Source organism: Zootoca vivipara, chromosome 1, assembly GCF_965207765.1.
Source record: "Zootoca vivipara chromosome 1, rZooViv2.hap1.1, whole genome shotgun sequence".
Taxonomy (NCBI): Eukaryota; Metazoa; Chordata; class Lepidosauria; order Squamata; family Lacertidae; genus Zootoca; species Zootoca vivipara.
This window is the reverse complement of record NC_142582.1, coordinates 73,602,997-73,623,281: the sequence shown is the minus strand read 5'-3', so window position 1 is coordinate 73,623,281 and position 20,285 is coordinate 73,602,997. Positions and strand designations below refer to the sequence as shown.

General features: G+C 42.3%; 1 protein-coding gene across 1 annotated transcript; it reads left to right on the top strand.

The window, feature by feature from the left end:
* Positions 1 to 6,051: 6,051 nt before the first annotated feature.
* Positions 6,052 to 14,151, top strand: FIBIN (fin bud initiation factor homolog). Its single transcript, XM_035117662.3, has one exon. The coding sequence runs from the start codon at positions 7,745 to 7,747 to the stop codon at positions 8,393 to 8,395; it is 651 nt and encodes a 216-aa protein (XP_034973553.1). The 5' UTR covers positions 6,052 to 7,744; the 3' UTR covers positions 8,396 to 14,151.
* The last annotated feature ends 6,134 nt before the right edge of the window (positions 14,152 to 20,285 follow it).

The window sequence follows — 20,285 nt, the reverse complement described above, 5'->3', positions numbered from 1 at the left end:
ATTTGTTGTAAAAACACACAGGAATGAAATGGCAGGATGAACCCATTTGGGCAGATATACTAAAACCGACTTTTCGGTCTATTAAAGACAGAGCTAGAAATTTAAGGGAAGCACTCAAGGATTTAATGACCATGCTGATTTTTCAAACTTTCTCACTAAAGACCAGAAGTCTTGTCCAAGAACCCCTACTTAGCTGATTTGTGGAGCACTTTGTTTTACACTTATAAACCGATTCCATTCCAGATTGCACCATTGTGTCTTGGCACCAGGAGATTTACAAATGTTGCTGCATTAGGCAAGGATACTTTGCTGAAGGGTGGGTAAGCATGTGGAACAAATCAAGCATTACTAAAAGTCTGTATATCCATGGTATATAGTCTGATTCAATCTTAGGACATGATTCACATACAAAGCACTTAACTCCAGAGCAGTTAATCTCCCACAAAGATCCCATGGAAGTCTAAGGGATGAGTCCAGGGTGCAGACACAGTTGGTTGAATGTAGCCAACCTGTAATTTCACATGTCAGAAAAACACCAGTTTTGATAGATCAGACTAAGATAGGAACTCCCAGGCCTATTTTGATGTTGAGGAAATTCAGAAATCACAGGGAAATAGGAGCTGGCGGTTAGAGCAATCCAAACTATAGGAAGCCAGCATTATGGTAAATTATCCAAGTGTAATTTACCCCATTCCACATTCCATTCAGGAGAGAGGCTACTGCTGACTAAGCCAGCCCAAGCCTAGCAGAAGAGGGGAAAGCCTTTAAAACAGAGATTGACTTACAACACCCTTCCTGCCAATGTAAATTCTGTTGGGTTGCTAGGTGACATGAACAAGCCTAATAGTTTGGAATAGGAGTAATTCTTACCCTGCCCTGTCCCACCCTCAACCCTACCCCAACCATTCCCCTCAAACACCCCTTTTTCAGGACTATGCCCTGGCGTATCTCTGGCTGAGCCTGGATGAGGGGCTTAACCCCCTTTCAGCCAGAGGCCCACCTATTGCAAACTCCACTCATCCCAGATCTTGCGTTTGAACTGCTCCCTAAGTTAACTCATCTTTCCAGAGTGAATTGGGCCATCTGACAGTGAGTCAAGCTCCACTTTTTGCCTTGTGTTTAATTATTTCACACAATTTCAATTGTTTCTATGCTGAGCCTCTTGGGAGTCGGTTTCACTGTGTGTCTATCCGTAGCAAACAAGGCTGCCCCACCCACGAAGTGGAGTAAAGCAACGGCCTGGGCAAAGATTTTGCCAGAGGTGCCAGCAAAGGTGGGCTGTTTGGTGGCACTTCTCGTTTTGCCTCAAGCAGTGAAAAATGGACACACTGTCCCTGATAGCAAACACAGTTAATAAATCTTAACAAGGAAAATCATAGTATTTCTGATTGATCCATTCTATTATCCAAGCCTTGCATATTCTCCTGAACAGCAGTAAGCAAGACCATCTGCCACTGGGGCTAGAAAGATAAAGCAAGAAGGATGAAACCGTTTAGATCATTAGTCTGCATTAGAAACTGGAGACATTAAACTCTAGTGTCCGTTTATTCTTTTAACACCAAGCCTCAATACATCCCCTACACACACACAACACCAACACAACATCAAACATGTGGAGCTCATTACAGTAGCTGGCATGTACAGAGAAAAATATGCTAATCAAAAACACCCAAACATAGATCTCGGAATGCCCAACAAATATCCTCCATGATCATCTCACCAATGATGTGCTCCAGTGCTGGCCACTGAAGTCATAGGAATGCAAGAGTTGGTGGCTGAGAAGTGATGCTGAAGGGCACTCAGTGATCAAGGAGAAAAGCTGGGCATTGACTTCACTGGTGTCACACAGGGGACAAACCAACCCCAACAGAGAAAATTTGGTTCTTATCTACTCTATTGTGTATGTGCCAGAAAAATACACTTGCATGATGTAATTGTGCATACCCAAACAGCTGCATGCTGGTGTTTAGCATCGGAATCAGTTATGCAGATTTCTGTTTATATATATACAGTATTTTCACACACACAAAGTTCTCAAGCGGTACAAATAACATCCATGAACATCTGTCTCCATTGGCAAGCAAACCTATATTGGGCTCTCTTCAAAGCCAGTCAAGGTTTAACAGAGCCTGGTTTAAACTTGGTCTTCCCAGGAATGCCTCAGAAGCGGAAGTAATTCACAAAACACTTAAGCCAGCTACTTTTAAACCCTGTGGAAATTGCATTGTAAATCTGAGCCATAAAGCAACAACCCCCTACAAAAAAAATATTGTTGCATGCACAACTATTAATTATATGTGGGGAGGGGAGTGATACTGTTTGCTCTGAGGTGCTTTTTGTTGTTGTTGTTGTTTAGTCGTTTAGTCGTGTCCGACTCTTCGTGACCCCATGGACCAGAGCATGCCAGGCACTCCTGTCTTGCACTGCCTCCCGCAGTTTGGTCAAACTCATGTTCGTAGCTTCGAGAACACTGTCCAACCATCTTGTCCTCTGTCGTCCCCTTCTCCTAGTGCCCTCAATCTTTCCCAACATCAGGGTCTTTTCCAAGGATTCTTCTCTTCTCATGAGGTGGCCAAAGTATTGGAGCCTCAGCTTCACGATCTGTCCTTCCAGGGAGCACTCAGGGCTGATTTCCTTAAGAATGGATAGGTTTGATCTTCTTGCAGTCCATGGGACTCTCAACAGTCTCCTCCAGCACCATAATTCAAAAGCATCAATTCTTCGGCGATCAGCCTTCTTTATGGTCCAGCTCTCACTTCCATACATCACTACTGGGAAAACCATAGCTTTAACTATACGGACCTTTGTCGGCAAGGTGATGTCTCTGCTTTTTAAGATGCTGTCTAGGTTTGTCATTGCTTTCCTCCCAAGAAGCAGGCGTCTTTTAATTTCGTGACTGCTGTCACCATCTGCAGTGATCAAGGAGCCCAAGAAGGTAAAATCTCTCACTGCCTCCATTTCTTCCCCTTCTATTTGCCAGGAGGTGATGGGACCAGTGGCCATGATCTTGGTTTTTTTGATGTTGAGCTTCAGACCATATTTTGCGCTCTCCTCTTTCACCCTCATTAAAAGGTTCTTTAATTCCTCCTCGCTTTCTGCCATCAAGGTTGTGTCATCTGCATATCTGAGGTTGTTGATATTTCTTCCGGCAATCTTAATTCCGGCTTGGGATTCATCTAGTCCAGCCTTTCGCATGATGAATTCTGCATACAAGTTAAATAAGCAGGGAGACAATATACAACCTTGTCGTACTCCTTTCCCAATTTTGAGGTGCTTTTTATTTCCAGGAAACCCCATCAGGGAGATGAAGAATTCTAAAAAGAAAAACAACCTTCAGTTATGCCATGACAGCTACTTTTAGCCACCCACTCCTTATTAGAGTGTGCTGTGCTGTTCTATGAATTTATGTAATAGGCTAAAGAACTGGGCCTTTGTATTATTCCATGGTCTATATTTGTGCAGCTGCAGAGCTTCATGGGAGTCAGTAGTAGCAATAGTTAGCAGTTTTATTGCCATAGGGATTAGACACTTTATCCAGGGTCCCACCGTACTGGCGCAAAAATGCTTGGCACTCTGAGTCTTGAAAAGGTTCCTAATCTAAACTGAATGCAAGACACAACAGGTGGCTATGACAGATGGGGAACACAGAGAAACGCTGAGACACTGCTGTATAAATTGCAGACTTAGCATGCCAGCTACTTAGTTGTTCTTTTCCTAAGTGCACGCTCCTCTGCTATTGCTCTGCTATTCAAAGAAGTGCCCTAGCAGTTCCCAAACATATTCAAATCACAGCACACGTTGAGCTTGCAGTCACTCTGGTAGTGCTGAATGCAATCACTTCGGTGGTGTTGGGTGATGTCTCAACAGCCAGACATCTCCACACCATGCAGCTATTAATGGAACGGGACTCTGCATCTCATCTGCCAAAGGAACCTCACAGTGTGCCTGTTATCAGAAACAGAATTATGATTTGCTCCACATGCTTTCAAGAGAACAGAGCTATGGCTTGCTTTGTCCAAGTTCAATTTAAAAGGAGACACAAAAACTAGCTGGCTTTGGTAGGCAATACATAGTAACAATTCAATTATCATTCTTTGGGGACAGGACGGTCATTGGTATCTCTTCCTGTGTGTGAGAGAGAGGGGGGGAGGGGGGAGGGAGAGAGAGAGAGAGAGAGAGAGAGAGAGAGAGAGAGAGAGAGCGGCAATTAAGTATCTAGCCACCTAGCTCATGAGTTTGTTCTTGATGTCAAATAACATCCATTTGATAGATACCTAAACGCTTCCACAGTTTACCGATAATCACAAATCCAGTCTCCTCCTATTGATGTATTGCCAGTTTTCCTTGTTCTGGTAGAAGAGATGCAGTTTCTTGTAACCCATTTTCACAGAGAGTTTCCTGCGTCAGCAGGAGGTTGGGCTGAACTATCTTTGAGGTTACTTAAGACTCTAGAATTATATGAGTAACTCCTATATGGTTTTGTCTGCTCCTTTGTTGCTGACCTTTGTCCTTAATTGAGTTCCCTTACATTTGATATTCTAACCAGTCTTGGAAAGTTCCAAGCAAAGGGTGAGAAATCAGTTAGAAATGAATGGGTTTTGGAGGTTGCACAACTTATAATTCACCAACCTTAGAGGTGCTTAGCAAATCTCCTTTTCATAGTCCCAGGCAAACAAAAAAATATTAAATTCCTTCAGTAGCACCTTAAAGACCAACTAAGTTTATATTTTGGTATGAGCTTTCGTGTGCATGCACACTTCTTCAGATACACTGTGTGTATCTGAAGAAGTGTGCATGCACACGAAAGCTCATACCAAAATATAAACTTAGTTGGTCTTTAAGGTGTTACTGAAGGAATTTTTTATTTTGCTTCGACTCAGACCAACACGGCTACCTACCTGTAACTAAAAAAAAATATTATTGAACTTTTAGAAACCTATATACATGGCTGGTGGTCTGCATTTGACTGTGGATTCCACAACCCAGGAACCAATAATTACGATAAAGGGCCTTGTAACATGTCAGTACCAACTGGGCAGCAATTGCAGTGCCACTCTGGACCGTGTAAACTGGCAAAGCACTGGGTCATGAAGAAGTTGCAATGTGTGCCTTGTATTTCTTGGTTGTAGCACTACCTTTCACTAAAGTCTTTTTAAAACCATCCTATTTTGGTTTTGTGCTAAAGACTAAGTTCATGCATTAAATAATTGAGTGGCATTCTTTTAGGTCATACTCAAGAGTAGATCCACTGAAATCCATGGACATATCAATGGGTGTGTGGTTTAGGGTTATTCTAGAGGCAATGGGATTAAGCTTAAACCCCTAAAACCCATTTGGTTGCATATAGATGGCAGCTTCCCAACCCTGCAACACAAGCTGTTTGGATTGAGCAACTTGTGCCAAACTTTCTCATGACAGTCCACTTACAAATTAAGGTCTTTTCAGCTATATATAGTTACTGCCTTTTTTACTTATTTCACACACACCCCAAGAAGGAATGGTTCCCCACCACTGACTTTTTATTTTCACAACAACCCTGTGAGGTAGATTATACTGAATGGCTCAAGGTCACTCTGACAGCCTCATGGCAAAGTGGGGATTTGAATCTGGGTCGCCCCGATCATAACATTTCACTTAAAACTACACCACCATTGTTGCTTTCTTTCTTTCCTTCCCTTATTCTCATTTTTGGCATTGTGTGATTTCTTGCATATAGGGCAAATAATTTTCCTATTTATGTATTTTCTTAAATGTATACCTCACTTTTCTTCCATTATGGAGTGCAAAGTATCACACTATGAAAATAGAGACACAGTCCTTATTGTGGAAAAAGTGGGTTGATAGTGGGATATATTAATGAGGATCAGATGGAGATTTTTTGTCATTTTTCATTTTGTGGTCCAGATACCACTTACCAGCTAGTGCTGAATGCCAGTCAACTGCAGTATCTTTAGCATCTTTTTTGGACCATCAGCCTTGTGTGCCTCAACATAGCCTACATTGCTTGAGGAAACAATTAAATCTTTGCAGAAAGCTAAAGTCATATTAGTTGTTTATAAATGTTTATTGGAATGTTGTAAATTGGATGCTCAGGAACTTAATGAATGTTTCATTCAGCTCAGTCCATGGGAAGTTGCTTTACCATCTTTAGATTTAAAATCAAGATTAAGTCAACAAAAAATGATGCTCTGGGTATTTTGGACTCCACAGTGCCTTTATAGGAGGGAACTGGCTATGTAGATGCTGGCAGTGTAATGCTAAAACACCTCTTTGAGGCACATGATGTGGGCATGTCCTGTGGTGTCGGCTTTCTAGTCAGAAATTGTTCATGTGAGCTATGTTTTTGAGAAATCATTTAAATTTTTGCAGTTGTTCACACATTCTTGAATTATCTTCCTGTGATGTGGGGACTAACAGATGGACAATAAATGTAAATCTTGTAAGGAAGGGCAAGAACTCACCATCTACTACTCAGTAGTCTGAAGATCTCACACTGCCCTTTCCTAAGTGTTAATCTTTGTTGCAATATCTATTGGGACATACCTACTGCACATATTATTCTATATGCTGATGTTAGGATTGATGGAGTACGCTTATTGTTAATGTCAGTTAGTGATGTTTTTACATCTTTCTTCCAGCTATATCTGCAAAATAAAAAGATGTGTGTGTGCTTAGCTTCAGCAAGGTGGTGGCCATGTATGTGTGCCTTCAAAGGAAACTCTGGGCCGGGGTTAATTTTTAATTAAAAACCTGAAAAAACGTGGCTCAGGTGAGAACTAGTCACACAAGCAGCTGTTGGGTTGATCTGAAACCATGTGGCAATTGTTTCATTCAATTTCATGACATCACAAACCCCTCCTTCCCTCAAAGGGGTTGCAGTCGTGGTGTGGTGTGTGCATAGTGCAAGACATTACAAAGTGCTCAGTACCCAACCCTAGTGCAAGCATCCCAAAACACTGCCGTTTCTGCAGATGTCTGTCTTCAAAATAAGTTGATGGGGCTGGCTTGCTTGCTTGGGATTTCGCTGGAAATCTTGCTGGCATTCTCCCAGACTTTAGCTGTGCCTGGCACGCATTTCGCCTTCTTCAAGAGTATCTAATTGGGGATCTCCCCTCACCCCTTTATTTCTCCCACTGCTCCCCCCCCCAAGTGCAGCTTTCCACAAGGGATGACACTGTAGCTTTAACAATGGCACCGAGGTCTAAAGGCTTCCTTCCAAACTTGGCGTTTGGACTTTTGCAGAAGTGACGGGACCGGTGGTTGTAATTTGAGAGGGAGGGAGAGAGAGAGAGATCCTACGGCCAAAAGCCAAGATCCCGCGTTACCACCATCAATCCAGATGTAGCAGCAAAAGGGTAGCAAACCAAGCGGCTTCAGGCAGGTCTAGCTACAATCTCTCTCTCTCTCTCTCTCTCTCTGCTTTTGCTCGCACGTTTCTTTACTTGGAAGGCAGAGTGGAGGGAGGAGGAAAAACGTGCTGGAGGTGCATGGGGAACTTGGAGGGAAAGAAATAAGAAACAACTCCTCCCTAGGGCTCGCTCTCTCCCCGCGCACACAACTTCCCACCTCCAGGACTAGAGACGATCTCGTGGGTGACTCGAGAGATCTTTTTCAGGAGAAGCCAAACTGCAAGCCCCAATGAAGCCCCGCGCGGAGGGCGAGAGGACTTGATTTTCCGCGCTCCGCCGCCGTCTGCCTTCGCCCGCCGTCGGAGAGCCGCTGCTCTGTCTCTCCCCCTGCCGGGATGGGGCTGCCCCTGGGGCTTCGCCTGGTGGGGCTGCTGGGCTGCTTGGGCAGCGTGTGCCGCGGCTACTTCGACGGGCCGCTGTACCCGGAGATGTCCAACGGGACGCTGCACCACTACTTCGTGCCCGACGGCGACTACGAGGAGAACGATGACCCGGAGAAGTGCCAGCTGCTCTTCAGGGTGAGCGAGCGGCGGCGCTGCTGGGCGGCCGAGGAGGAGCAGCGGGCGGCGGCGGCCCCCGGCCTGACTCTGCGCGAGGAGTTCACCGTCCTGGGCCGGCAGGTGGAGGACGCGGCGCGGGTGCTCGAGGGCATCCGCAAGAGCATCTCGTACGACCTGGACGGCGAGGAGAGCTACGGCAAGTACCTGCGCCGCGAGGCCACGCAGATCGGCGACGCCTACGCCAACTCGGACAAGTCCCTGGGCGAGCTGGAAAACAAGTTCCGGCAGGGCCAGGAGCACGAGAGTCGCGAGGGGAGCCGCCTCAGCGAGGACTTCGCCGGCATGCTCGTGCACGCGCGCGCCCTCCTCAAGGACACGCTGGCCGTCTCGGCGGGCCTCCGGGACAAGTACGAGCTGCTCGCGCTCACCGTGCGCAGCCATGGCACGCGCCTCAGCCGCCTGCAGACCGAGTACCTCAAAGGCTGAGGAGCACGAGGGCGCCGACGACGCCTCCACTTGGGACCTTTCGCCTCCCCACAACAGCTCGCCAAGGCACGGAAACCCTCCGCGCGCGCAATTTGCGCCCCTTCCCTCCTACTATTCGAAACAGCGGCTGTGATTTGTCAGTCATATAATCCTTCCCGCGTAGCACTTTGAAGCAAATGAACCCGGGAGGCGGTGGTTCTCCTCAGGGGACAGGTTGTTGTGGGGATATATTAAAGGACAGCAAGCTGGAAATTAATTGGGCTGTCTTATTTTATTTTCCACCACGAAGGGTGCCATTTCCGCCTTAGGCACCCAAATGGCCTGGAACACTTGTTTTGCTTTTTTATTAATAATAATAATAATGCTTACAGGCTCCTGTGCCTTTCCCAACTTTCTGACTTGCAGAAACTCAAGAGGTGACTGTTAATTCTCTGTGTTAAAAGACCTGCACCTGTTGGGTTTCTGCCTGTCATGTAGCTGTTGAATGCACATAGATCCTGCGGGTGGGCGAGAGGTGGCTTACAAGCTGGTTGTGTTGTGTTCATCCTCTGCTTTGAGGGTTATGTGTAAAAGGGAGGTGCAAGTAACAGGGCAGTCTATACCTGCCTGCTTCGAAATAAGATCTGTTGAGTTCAACCAGCCATGCTCCCCTGAAGGCGTATATCAGACTGCAAACCTTGCTGACTAAAAAAAAACCTATTGGTGGATTACTTATGCATGCATTTTACAGATGTGGATATGGAGGCTGGAGTGTGACTTGTCAGCAGCTTTTGAAGCGTGCACTACTGCACAACCAAGAGTAGCTCAGTTGTGGATAACTGGGTTGTACAGCTGTCCCAAGAGTCTTACTAGTATTTATATTATTAGATAGTCCTGGTCATGTGGAAAAACTTTGCAATCAGTCCCAATTCAGCAGAGTTAGACACTCTGAAACCAATTGTGGTCAGTAACCCAGGGAAATAAGTCACTGAGGCCAAACATAATGACTTGCTAACAGCTTTTGGACCTTGCTCCCAGCTTCCTCCCAACTGCAGCCAGTTTTTCATGGGTTGTGTTTTCACACCAAACCTGTGAGGTAGACCACTGGTTGCCCCTTTTATATTGGAAGAGATGAAGCTGAGTAACTTGTCCAATATTATTGCAAGGATCACCCCAGGTCATAAGTCTTAATTGTCTGTCAACTTATAGTTGTTAAATAATGTTGCAATCCTCATATTCTCTGGCAGACTGGGGAATTTGTTGCTCCTTACCCCCTTTTGTAAGGGACACGGGTGGCACTGTGGGTTAAACCACAGAGCCTAGGGCTTGCCGATCGGAAGGTTGGTGGTTTGAATCCCTGAAACGTGGTGAGCTCCCGTTGCTCGGTCCCTGCTCCTGCCAACCTAGCAGTTCGAAAGCACAACAGCGTTTCTGTGTGATGCTCTGGTTCACCAGAAGCAGCTTAGTCATGCTAGCCACATGACCCAGAAGCTGTACGCCGGCTCCCTCGGCCAGTAAAGTGAGTTGAACGCCGCAACCCCAGAGTCGTCCACAACTGGACCTAACAGTCAGGGGTCCCTTTACCTTTACCCCCTTTTGTAAGCCTGTCAGACTTAATTTAGGATAGCTAAAGAGAAGTTTCATTCAACTCTTTCACAGCTGATAGCTGACATGGAGGTGTTTTTTTTTTAAATCTTGATTAGTGATTCTGAGAATGAAATCAAGTTGTTGTTTTAGGTTACATAATCAGGAGCAGAAGGGTGTGATCTTTTGTAAATATTTCCAGAGAGGTAGCTGCAAACTTTTGTATGAAGCCTCAAGAGAAGTAAGAGAATAAGTTTCCCATCCTTTCAATGTGTGTTGGGGAAAACAGGAATTCAAATACTCATTAGAGGTTGTATGGAGCCAGAATGTGGAAACTGTTTATTTGGCAAAGTACAAGGGTGTGGTGTTCATCCATATCACACAAGACTGCAATAATATAGCCTTCTCTCTCTTAAAAAAATTATGGGGATATCTTCTCCAGATGAAGGAAAAATTCCCACCTCTTTATCATATTTAACACTTATCCCAGTCATGGAGTATGGAGAATACCTTCATCATCTCATCTCTCCCATGCCATCATCATTTCTCCTATTCCACCTTTACTCAGTGCAGAATACACAACTGTGTGCTTAGTGTACTTCTGATTACATTCCTCTAAACTTGCAAAATAAGGTGAGCTGGAGCTGTGAACATTCTGATATCAAGGGTTTTGTTCTGTCATATGTGGATTTGTGTCTTAGGCACTTTTAAAAACGAGTGACAGTCTTTAAGATGTGAAACCTTAGGGCCTGCCTGAAAAACACTGCCAAACTTGAAGCAGTGACTCCCATCCTTTTCCTCCTCTTTCCTTTTGTGCAAGAATTGTTTTAAATTCTGTAAAAGGATTTAGCATAGTTGGAAGCTACTGTTGAGTCTAGCTTGGCTCCCTCCAGGATGTAAATTTCCTGCCCACTGGGAGACAGCCCAGCTGGAATGCCAGCAACAGTGAGAGATTGGAATCTGAGCCATCATTCCCTTCAATTGAGAGTTTGAACTTGCCAGATCTAAATATAAAAAGTAATTGCTATGGTGTCCACAGAGTGGTGTTCTAGTGGAGCTGTAACATTTCAAAAAAGCATTTGTTCTCTTATGATGGCAGTGTTCCATACGAAGGGGCAGTCCTTAAAACCAAAATAGGGCTTTCTGGCAATATTACTCCAAGCTCAGAACAGGTAATTTTGTACCCTTTGAAAAAGACAGGGGAACGCTTCCAAGTAACCTTTAAGAATAAAATGGAGTGGAGGTAGTCAGATTTCCACTCTAAAAGAAGGTGACAAATCCTGTTGACTCTTCTTTTGCACTAGGAATTTTAGGTACTGTACAGGTAAACAATGAGAATCTAATTCCTAAGGCTTTCAGTGGATCAGAGTAAGGCTCCTGGAGCCAGCAGGGCAGAATAAGACTTTCTTTCTATTTCAAGCCACCTGGGATATATGAATTCCCAGCAGTAATTTGACTCCAAGTAGCAATAGTCTTTTCCATTGCTGCAAAACCTTTCCCCTTGCTGCTACATCATCACTGTCACCACACTTCTTTCCTCTAGCTGTTCTGTTTCCTAATTGCTCACACTGTAGGGATTTCACTTGCCATGTTAAACAGTAAGAGGTGCTCTGCAATTGCAGTGCCTGTGACACAGTTCTGCAGAGCTGAGGTATTTGGAAATAACTGCATGTATTGTGTACAAGGGGGCTGTTTTGTCTGGAATAAAAGAAATTCCTAAGACATCAGTTCAGATACTAAAATGCTACTCTCCATCTTCTGTACTTTCATAGTACTGAATATAACGCGTGCTTGATGGAAATTATTGCTGAATTTGCAGACACTCTTACCCTTCCAAAAATATTCCAGTCTTCCAGCCATTTCATTACCTACATCTCTCTACAAGAAAACTAAGGCTGTGGGTTCTGTGCATACTTACTTGGAAGTAAGCCCCATTGGACTCAGTGGGCCTTGCTTCTGAATAAATATGCGTAGGCTTGGTGCTGTAAAAACCACAGGGTTCTTTACCAAACACATCTCAGTGCGCTCTCTCAGTGCATGGTTCATTCCTTCACCTATTCCTTTTCCTAGTACCTTGCATAATACTAGCCTTTTCCTGATTCTGCTCTTTTAAGATCGCTACATTAAATATCAAGTATTGGAAGTACCTTTTCAAGTTTGCCATTAACTCTCTATATATTTATTTACATGTCAGCTTAGAAGTAAAGGGCTTTTCCCTAGGAGAGTTGAGTTTAGGATTGCACTGCTACCCACTTAACCTGGAAGTTAAGTCCCATTGAACTCAATGGGGCTGGCTTCTGAACAGAAAAATATAGGGTTGCACTGTAAGATGACCCTTATATCAGAAGCTAGCTGGCTTTCCTTCTGTCATTGTCAAGTCAACTAATTAACCTGTGCAGTGCTTGGTCATCTAGTTCTGAAACATGTTGTGATTTCACTAGTGACTCTTGAAGGATTGCTTGTGAATTTGCTGGCACGAGTGGTTCAGCAATGGCTTGCCCCACACCATGTTCATTACGTGAACCATATAGTCACATTGTGCTCCCGCTTGATTGAACAACAATCTATAAGGGCCAACCCCAGGCATTTGTCTATTCTTACCTATGCTTGCATTAGTGAGAAACTGGCTATGTGTCAAACCAGCAAGTGAGAAAAATACTATAATACTGGGTTATCCAGAAGCAGGCCTACTTTAGCTTCATTTCCACTGATACCCTAAGGAGGTATGAGACACCCTCTAATAAGAGTTTGCTTTTCAGGGTGGTATTTATTAAATTACTATTTCTTGAAAGTATACATTGTAAGTGGTATGCAACAAATATACATGAAATCTTGACATATTAAGTTAAGCATTCTAATATTTAACAACTATTTTGTATTCCATTGTGTATCTTTAATAATGTATTCTTATTTGGACTTTCTATTGCTGTTTTTAACCAGAAACTTCCCCCCTAAAAACACACACCCCTAAATACAAACTCAACAGCCATATGTGGATAAAACAAGGAGTCTTAAATCCACAGTGTTGTGTCTGTGGCCACACATTTTGCACTGGTTTACCTTTTGTTTTCTCATACACTCGGATATGGGCATGGCCCACAGCTCACTTCAACCAGCATGTGAAATTGGCATGGGCTGCAGTCCTGTTGCACACTTACGCAAGACATAAGATCCATGGTGTGGGTGCTTATAATTTATACATCTTGCCATATCATGAAGTAGGCTGCAGTTAAATTGGACTGTGTTCTTCCATATAGTTGGCCTCTTGGGCTTAATCAGCTTAAGCGTGCAAATTTGCAACTTTAGTTGTATGCCTGGAACACAAACAGCATTTTGCTGAGATTATTCCCGAACAAGCAGTTTGTAGCTCAAATTAGAAGCTGTGCTTTTTCTTTCTTTTGTAATAATAAAAAGGACATTTTGTATGGTCACCCGCAAACCAGGTGGCCCTCAAGGACTTTCTATGGAACTCTCCCCAGACCCCACCCCTTTCTGACCCCCAGTGTTTTCCCTTGGCTGGGGGGCGGGTTGCCCTTGAGCTCCAATAATGCCTCTTGCTTGTCTGGGTGGAGAAGGGCATATGTAGGCACCATCCACTTCCATTTTTGCCGCCACCCACCACTGGCACATGGTCCTTGGAAGGTTGCCCAGAAGGCAGTGTGTCCCCCTGACTGAAAAAAAATTCCCCACCCTGCTGTAAACCATCAGTACCAACAAAGGCTGTGTGAAACGCATGCAGAAGCTGGAGCCAGTAATTATCTATGAGTGTGACCACCTAAATAAGGATTATTTCTCCCATTCTGTTCACAGTGTAAGGACACATTTCTTTTTATTCCATAATCTTATTTCTTCTTTTATAACATCAGCTCCTGAATATATTTCTCCTCCTCCTTCTAAACATATTTCCTTGTGAGACTGCCATGTAAGCATGCTTAGTATTGCAGCCTAAACCTGGTTAAGTTGTTTTTGTTCTAATAGACCAGTACCTTTCATGTTGCCATACTTTTGCTAGCTTTTTCTCTCTCAAAAGAATCATTTGTGCCCCTAGACAATAGCAAAAGAGCATGGTAGGGAATTGGTTTTGATTTAATTTTAATTTCAACTATTCTATTTAATTCAGAATCAAAGTTAATATGAGATACATTTAAGAAGGAATACTGTCTTTGTATGGTTCTAATAAATATTTAAAGAAACATGTTGAAGTCCTGTTTTGGAGGGCATTTTAATCATGTCATTCTAGAAGTTTCCTTTACGCCTTTGACAGCACTGCAAAAATCTGAGCAGCAAGAAACCAAGGGGTTTCTTTCATTTAACATAAGATTTAATTTAATTTCAATGTAAAAGTTTCCAAGCCAATAAATTTTTTTTTAATAAAGTAGTGCTTTAAAAATACAGGCCACTTCCAGGCTCAGCATTTTGCAGCTTGGATTCAACTATGTACCAGCAAATTCAGATTGCAAAATTAAAGTGGATTTGGTGCTCTAATGCAACAAACCCACTGTTCCCAACCCATCATTTGTGGTAATGAAAATGATGGTAAAATGAATTGGAAAGTGTACACTAGCTCCCGTTGCTCTATCCCAGCTTCTGCCAACCTAGCAGTTCGAAAGCATACCAACACAAGTAGATAAATAGGTACCGCTGCTGTGGGAAGGTAAACTTCCTCAGCTGGAAAATTGAGAGACCCTATGTTAATTATCATGTTGAAGTATTGTAATATATTTACAGTATAAATTTATAAATGTATATATGAAATTTACACACACATATATAGGAAATAGAGTTTCAAGGTCGAAGTGTACCAACCTCTCAAACTTAGATTTGTCACAACCGTTTCTTTGTTTCAGTGGGACATGATGGTATTGCCATCATGTCCCACTGTCCCACCTACATTTGTGTCCACTGATGAGCACCTTGTCTCAAAAGTCAACATTTTGTTTTGGAAGATGAGTTATCAAGGATCTAGCAGACCAGGACAAAGTGCACTTGAAAGTTTTCTGCTGACACTTATAGAGTACAGCATTCCATTTACACTTTGCCTCCTTTGGCTAATCCTTCTGCAATGATAGTATACTGTAATAAAATGGTATAAGAATAATATACGGCCTCGGTCCTGTATACCTGAAGGAGCATCTCCACCCCCACCATTCAGCCCGGACACTGAGATTCAGCACTGAGGGCCTTCTGGCAGTTCCCTCATTGCGGGAAGTGAGGTTACAGGGAACCAGACAGAGGGCCTTTTCGGTAGTGGCACCCGCCCTGTGGAACGCCCTCCCAGCAGATGTCAAGGCAATAAGTAACTATTTTACTTTTAGAAGAAAACTGAAGGCGGCCCTGTTTAGGGAAGTTTTTAATGTTTGATGCTGTACTGTTTTTAATATTTGGTTGGAAGCCGCCCAGAGTGGTTGGGGAAACCCAGCCAGATGGGCGGGGTATTAATTATTAATTATTAATTATTAATATTCACCAGGATTGATTTCAAACATTTACAGTTCTGTTACAATGATAATGAATTTCACCATTCCTTTGGTTATAAAATACCAGACTTCTTTTTTTAAAGTTCAGAGCTCAGAGCATGAACTTTTTTCTTTCAGCTTCCTGAAAAACAATGGTAAAATGTGAGTGTCAATTTACTTTAGTGTCAGGAATCTGGCCAAAACATAACTTGTAAATTCTATTTAAAGAAAATAATGTTGAACTCTTGGCTTGAATCCATCCAATAGTTTCTTAAAAAAAACAAAGTTTACTCAAATCCTACAGATCCCCCTGATATGATTCAGACAAAGTCAAGCACACTTCAAACCTATGTATGTTTTGGAGAATTTTAAGTGCATGTTTAACCCTTCAATTCCAATAGTGACCACCATTTTTGGTTTAACTATGCTGGAAGCTGGGCTAACTTTGATACAGCAAGAATATGGTCCTCTATGTGGATCTTCTCTAGCAAATTGCTGCTTGATAGGAGTTAAACCCAATATTGTGTAGCCTACTTAACCCTTTCCTCCTATGCCAAAGGCACACATTCAGCATCTCCCATATTAAATGGCACTCCAAGATGCTTCCAGGCAAACCTGATCATAGTGCCATTCCATTGTTAGGTCATATTGATATCAGGACCATGATCTATAATTTTTCAAGTTTATACAGAACAGAAAAGGGAGATGTAGAGATATCATACTTATGGACAAATTTAGGCTTCCTCAATGAAAGTGGATGAAAGTGCTCATGTACTCTTGTGCAAGGAACACACTTTAAAAATATGGAAATTTTTGCAGTAAGGAAATTGATGGGAACATGCACTAGAAAGCTTAAGATAGTCAATCGCCAGGAAGTTGTATAACCTCTGTACAAACAAATCATAATGCATGCTCAGTAAACAGACATCATTTATCCTCCATGCAAGCTTTGTGCAAACAAATCAGAATGAATGTTCAACAAAATCAGAATGAATGTTCAACAGGAAGCTCATACTGTAAAAGAACAGGTGCATGAAATGAAAAATAAATTAGCTCTTTGCCCTCTTAAATAAGCATCATGAAAAAGTCACAAACATCAACATTTGATAAAACTCAAAGTGGATTTGTTTCTCAACAAAGGTTGTGAACTCACCAGAAAAAAAAAAGGCCCTAGCAACTTGATCTATGGAAAGTAAAGCAGAGAGACCTTCTCAGCAGCCAATGTCTGCAGATCAAGCTTCAATGGATGGTTGAAAGTTGCCAACCTTTAATTCCCAATGCCTTTCCTCAAGAACATTTCTCTCTAATGCCTTCTTCATTTTATGTTACATACACAACAAGGAAGTGGGCAAAAACCCCAAGTTCATATTTTAGAAGTTTTTACAACAACTGATGTCCATTTAAAACCATGTCAGTGCCAGCATAAGACCTAGGCACTTGCTCTGGGGTAATCTCATTCTTTCCAGTGGAACATACTCTGGAACAAATGCCGTGAGCACTGCAGCTGTGTTTATTTTCACTGTTCAGGAGTGAACAGGCACTTTCCAGCCTTTCAAAGGAGCAAAGCACTTTGAAGATTCTAAACAAAGAGCTGGGGATCTTTACAGCGCTTGACTTCATGCTATCAAGCAGACACGTATGGGACATATGTCTTTAAAGGACAAATCGGTTGGACGTTTTTAAATTTCACATATGAAAATGTCCATTGGCAAACAGAATAAAGTTGCCTTTTAACATTTGGGCATCAAGGATGGCAACACCTTTAATATTGGTGCTATTTTAAATAAATAAAAACATTTAAAAGCAGATGGGTTCAAATGCTAGTCGAGAAAAGGGGGGTGGAGAAACATCACCTTTAACATCTTTTGACAGTAAGTGTAACGTCCTGTTTAAAGATTGTGATATAGTGAAAACTAGTTTTCATCATTTCATACTATAGTTGAGTCCTCGTCTGTCTGCTTGATTTAAATGTGAGCCCCGATCCATCTACCACTCTTTACATTTTGCTATGCTCAAGGTGGCAGCCAAGGCAGGCTTGGGGACTTCCCTTTGCCATCAGTGGGGACACGGTGAATCCTTTGTTTGTTGAGAAATCTAGGTGTTTCATTTTTCTCCCTGCTGATTACCCTATGTAATGGGATGACCAAGTCAGCCACAGCTCTACAGATGGTAGGTTGTGGGGCGGGGCAGAGTGTCCTCAGAAGCTTAGCAATCATATCTATCAAGGCACAGTCAGGACAGAGGTGGAAGTTTCAAATGATTCAGTGCTCCGCATTATTGTCACTTAAATCCATATATCACACAAAACACGTTGGATTCCTCCAGTTTTCCTCCACATAAGGGTGCATTTCCACATTACTCTATCTGCATATTTAAAAGCAAAACATGCATTGGATTGTCACTGAAGTCATTCTGGGATCTGAAAAGACTCTTCTCCAGTAAATAGTTCAACTTCAACTTTTTCGTGGCTTAGCCATTTTTATATTAAAAGGCATGTGAAGAGAATGCTCAAAAGCAAGCAGGAATGTTTTATTAGCTGCTGCAAGAAATCATACTGAAGACCGACTCAACCATATAATGTTCTAATGAATTAAAGACCCATCAAAATTGTTAAAGGTAAAGGTAGGTACCTCTGACTGTTAGGTCCAGTCGCAGACGACTCTGGGGTTGCGCGCTCATCTCGCTCTATAGGCCTCAAATTAGTTATTTAAAATGCAAAAAAATCTTGTCGCTGTCGCTTAAAAAAAAGCTTGGGTGTCTGGAAATGACTCCTATTCCTGGAACGGTTGTCTGGAAAGGAATATGTGGCTAGTCATACCTCGGTTTAAGTACGCTTCGGTTTGAGTACTTTCAGTTTAAGCACTCTGCAGACCCGTCTGGAACATATTAATTCACACTTTCCATTACTTTCAATGGGAAAGTTTGCTTCAGGTTAAATACGCTTCAGGTTAAGTATGGACTTCCAGAACCAATTACACTCATACTTCAGGTTAAGTACATTTCAGGTTGAGTACTCCGCGGACCTGTCTGGAATGGATTAATCCACTTTCCATTACTTTCAATGGGAAAGTTCACTTCAGGTTAAGTACGCTTCAGTTTAAGTACTCCGTGGACCTTCTGGAACGGATTAATCCACTTTCCATTACTTTCAATGGGAAAGTTCGCTTCAGGTTAAGTACACTTCAGGTTAAGTACAGACTTCCGGAACCAATTGTGTACTGAAACCAAGGTACCACTGTACTTAGAAAGCTAAACTGCAAATATATGTGTGTGTATCTATACATATACATATGTATATGTGTCTATCTATCTACCTTCCCCCTCCCTCTCCCCACATAGATATAGTAAAATATGTTGTAAACCACTGGTCTTTAACTGGTAGATCAGTGGGCTGTGGCCCGATCCAAGTAGGGTCACAAGTGGAGCACTACTACCATGCAAGTATATGATACAAAATTAAGAAATGGATCCCAAAATGCATGTCTGGGTTAAAAGTGGCTCATGGGTCTGAAAAAGTTGTAGATACTTGTTCTAAACCATGTGCTACAGATTATATATCCTTTACTGGGCAGTAAAAAGAGGACTAAAATTCTGAATCTTATTAACTCTGTAAAGTATTTTCATGCTGGGTTTTATGTTGGGACCTTATCTTTATTTTAACATCCCCTAAATGTCACTCCTGATTTTTTTTAAATAACTCTTCCCATGACATCTAATTTTGAACTTTCTTTTAAAACAAACATACTAAATACATACATACATACATACATACATACATACATACATACATACATTTTAATGTGGCGCTGAAGGATTATTAGTCTGTACAAATAGAAGCTATGATCATGAAGTAAGAGTGCTGTTCTTAAAGTCTGACAGAAATGTCTGGTGTTTTTCAAATGGGAAAAATGTGCCTGGGCCTGAAGACAGTTCAAGAAAACTATTTCTTCAGTCTCTTTCCCTACTTTGATCTTTATTCAACCAAAGAAGAAAACTGGGGCTGAATTTATTTCTTGAAACATGGAGATACCTCGTTTCCAAGAACTGTGGACCAGACAGTGTTTTTCAAGACTGCTTCATATAAGGAAACCATTAATTCTGGGCAAGTTAAGCACCGTTGTTCCATTGATTTCAGGTAGAGAGAAATCAGTGGAGCTGATTGATATGTGCTTAACTTTGCTAGATTGTGGATACTGTAAACCTTCCCTGCAAATCTTGTCTTATTCATCGGATTCTTATGCCACAGAAGTGTCTGAATAACTAATCTCCTATTATTCTATTCCATGTTACTGTGGCAACATATGAATGTAGAAACTGCTTGGAAAAGGGAAGATCACAAAGCAGGAACCACACCAGCACCCTAGCATTGCTGAGGGGAATGCCTTTGGCATGATTCCTCCCATATGAGTCCTACATAAGCCAGGGAAAGTGTGGAATAGCGCTATACAGAAACAGCACCTACGTATATCTCATAATTTAGCAAGTTCTTTATCTCTATTAGCCAAGTTACAGGTAGGTAGCCGTGTTGGTCTGAGTCGAAGCAAAATAAAAAAATTCCTTCAGTAGCACCTTAAAGACCAACTAAGTTTATATTTTGGTATGAGCTTTTGTGTGCATGCACACTTCTTCAGATACATATTTCATATTTCAGATACATTGTGTATCTGAAGAAGTGTGCATGCACACAAAAGCTCATACCAAAATATAAACTCTATTAGCCAAATCACTGCACAATTCAGAGATCACATAAACTTATGATGGTACTTTCCTAATACTTAACCAATTGTTGTTTGTTTTTATAAACCTGTCCTATTTGCAAAGTTTCAAGATCCATCATGCACAGAATAGTTCTAAAATGTCAACTGTAAGAA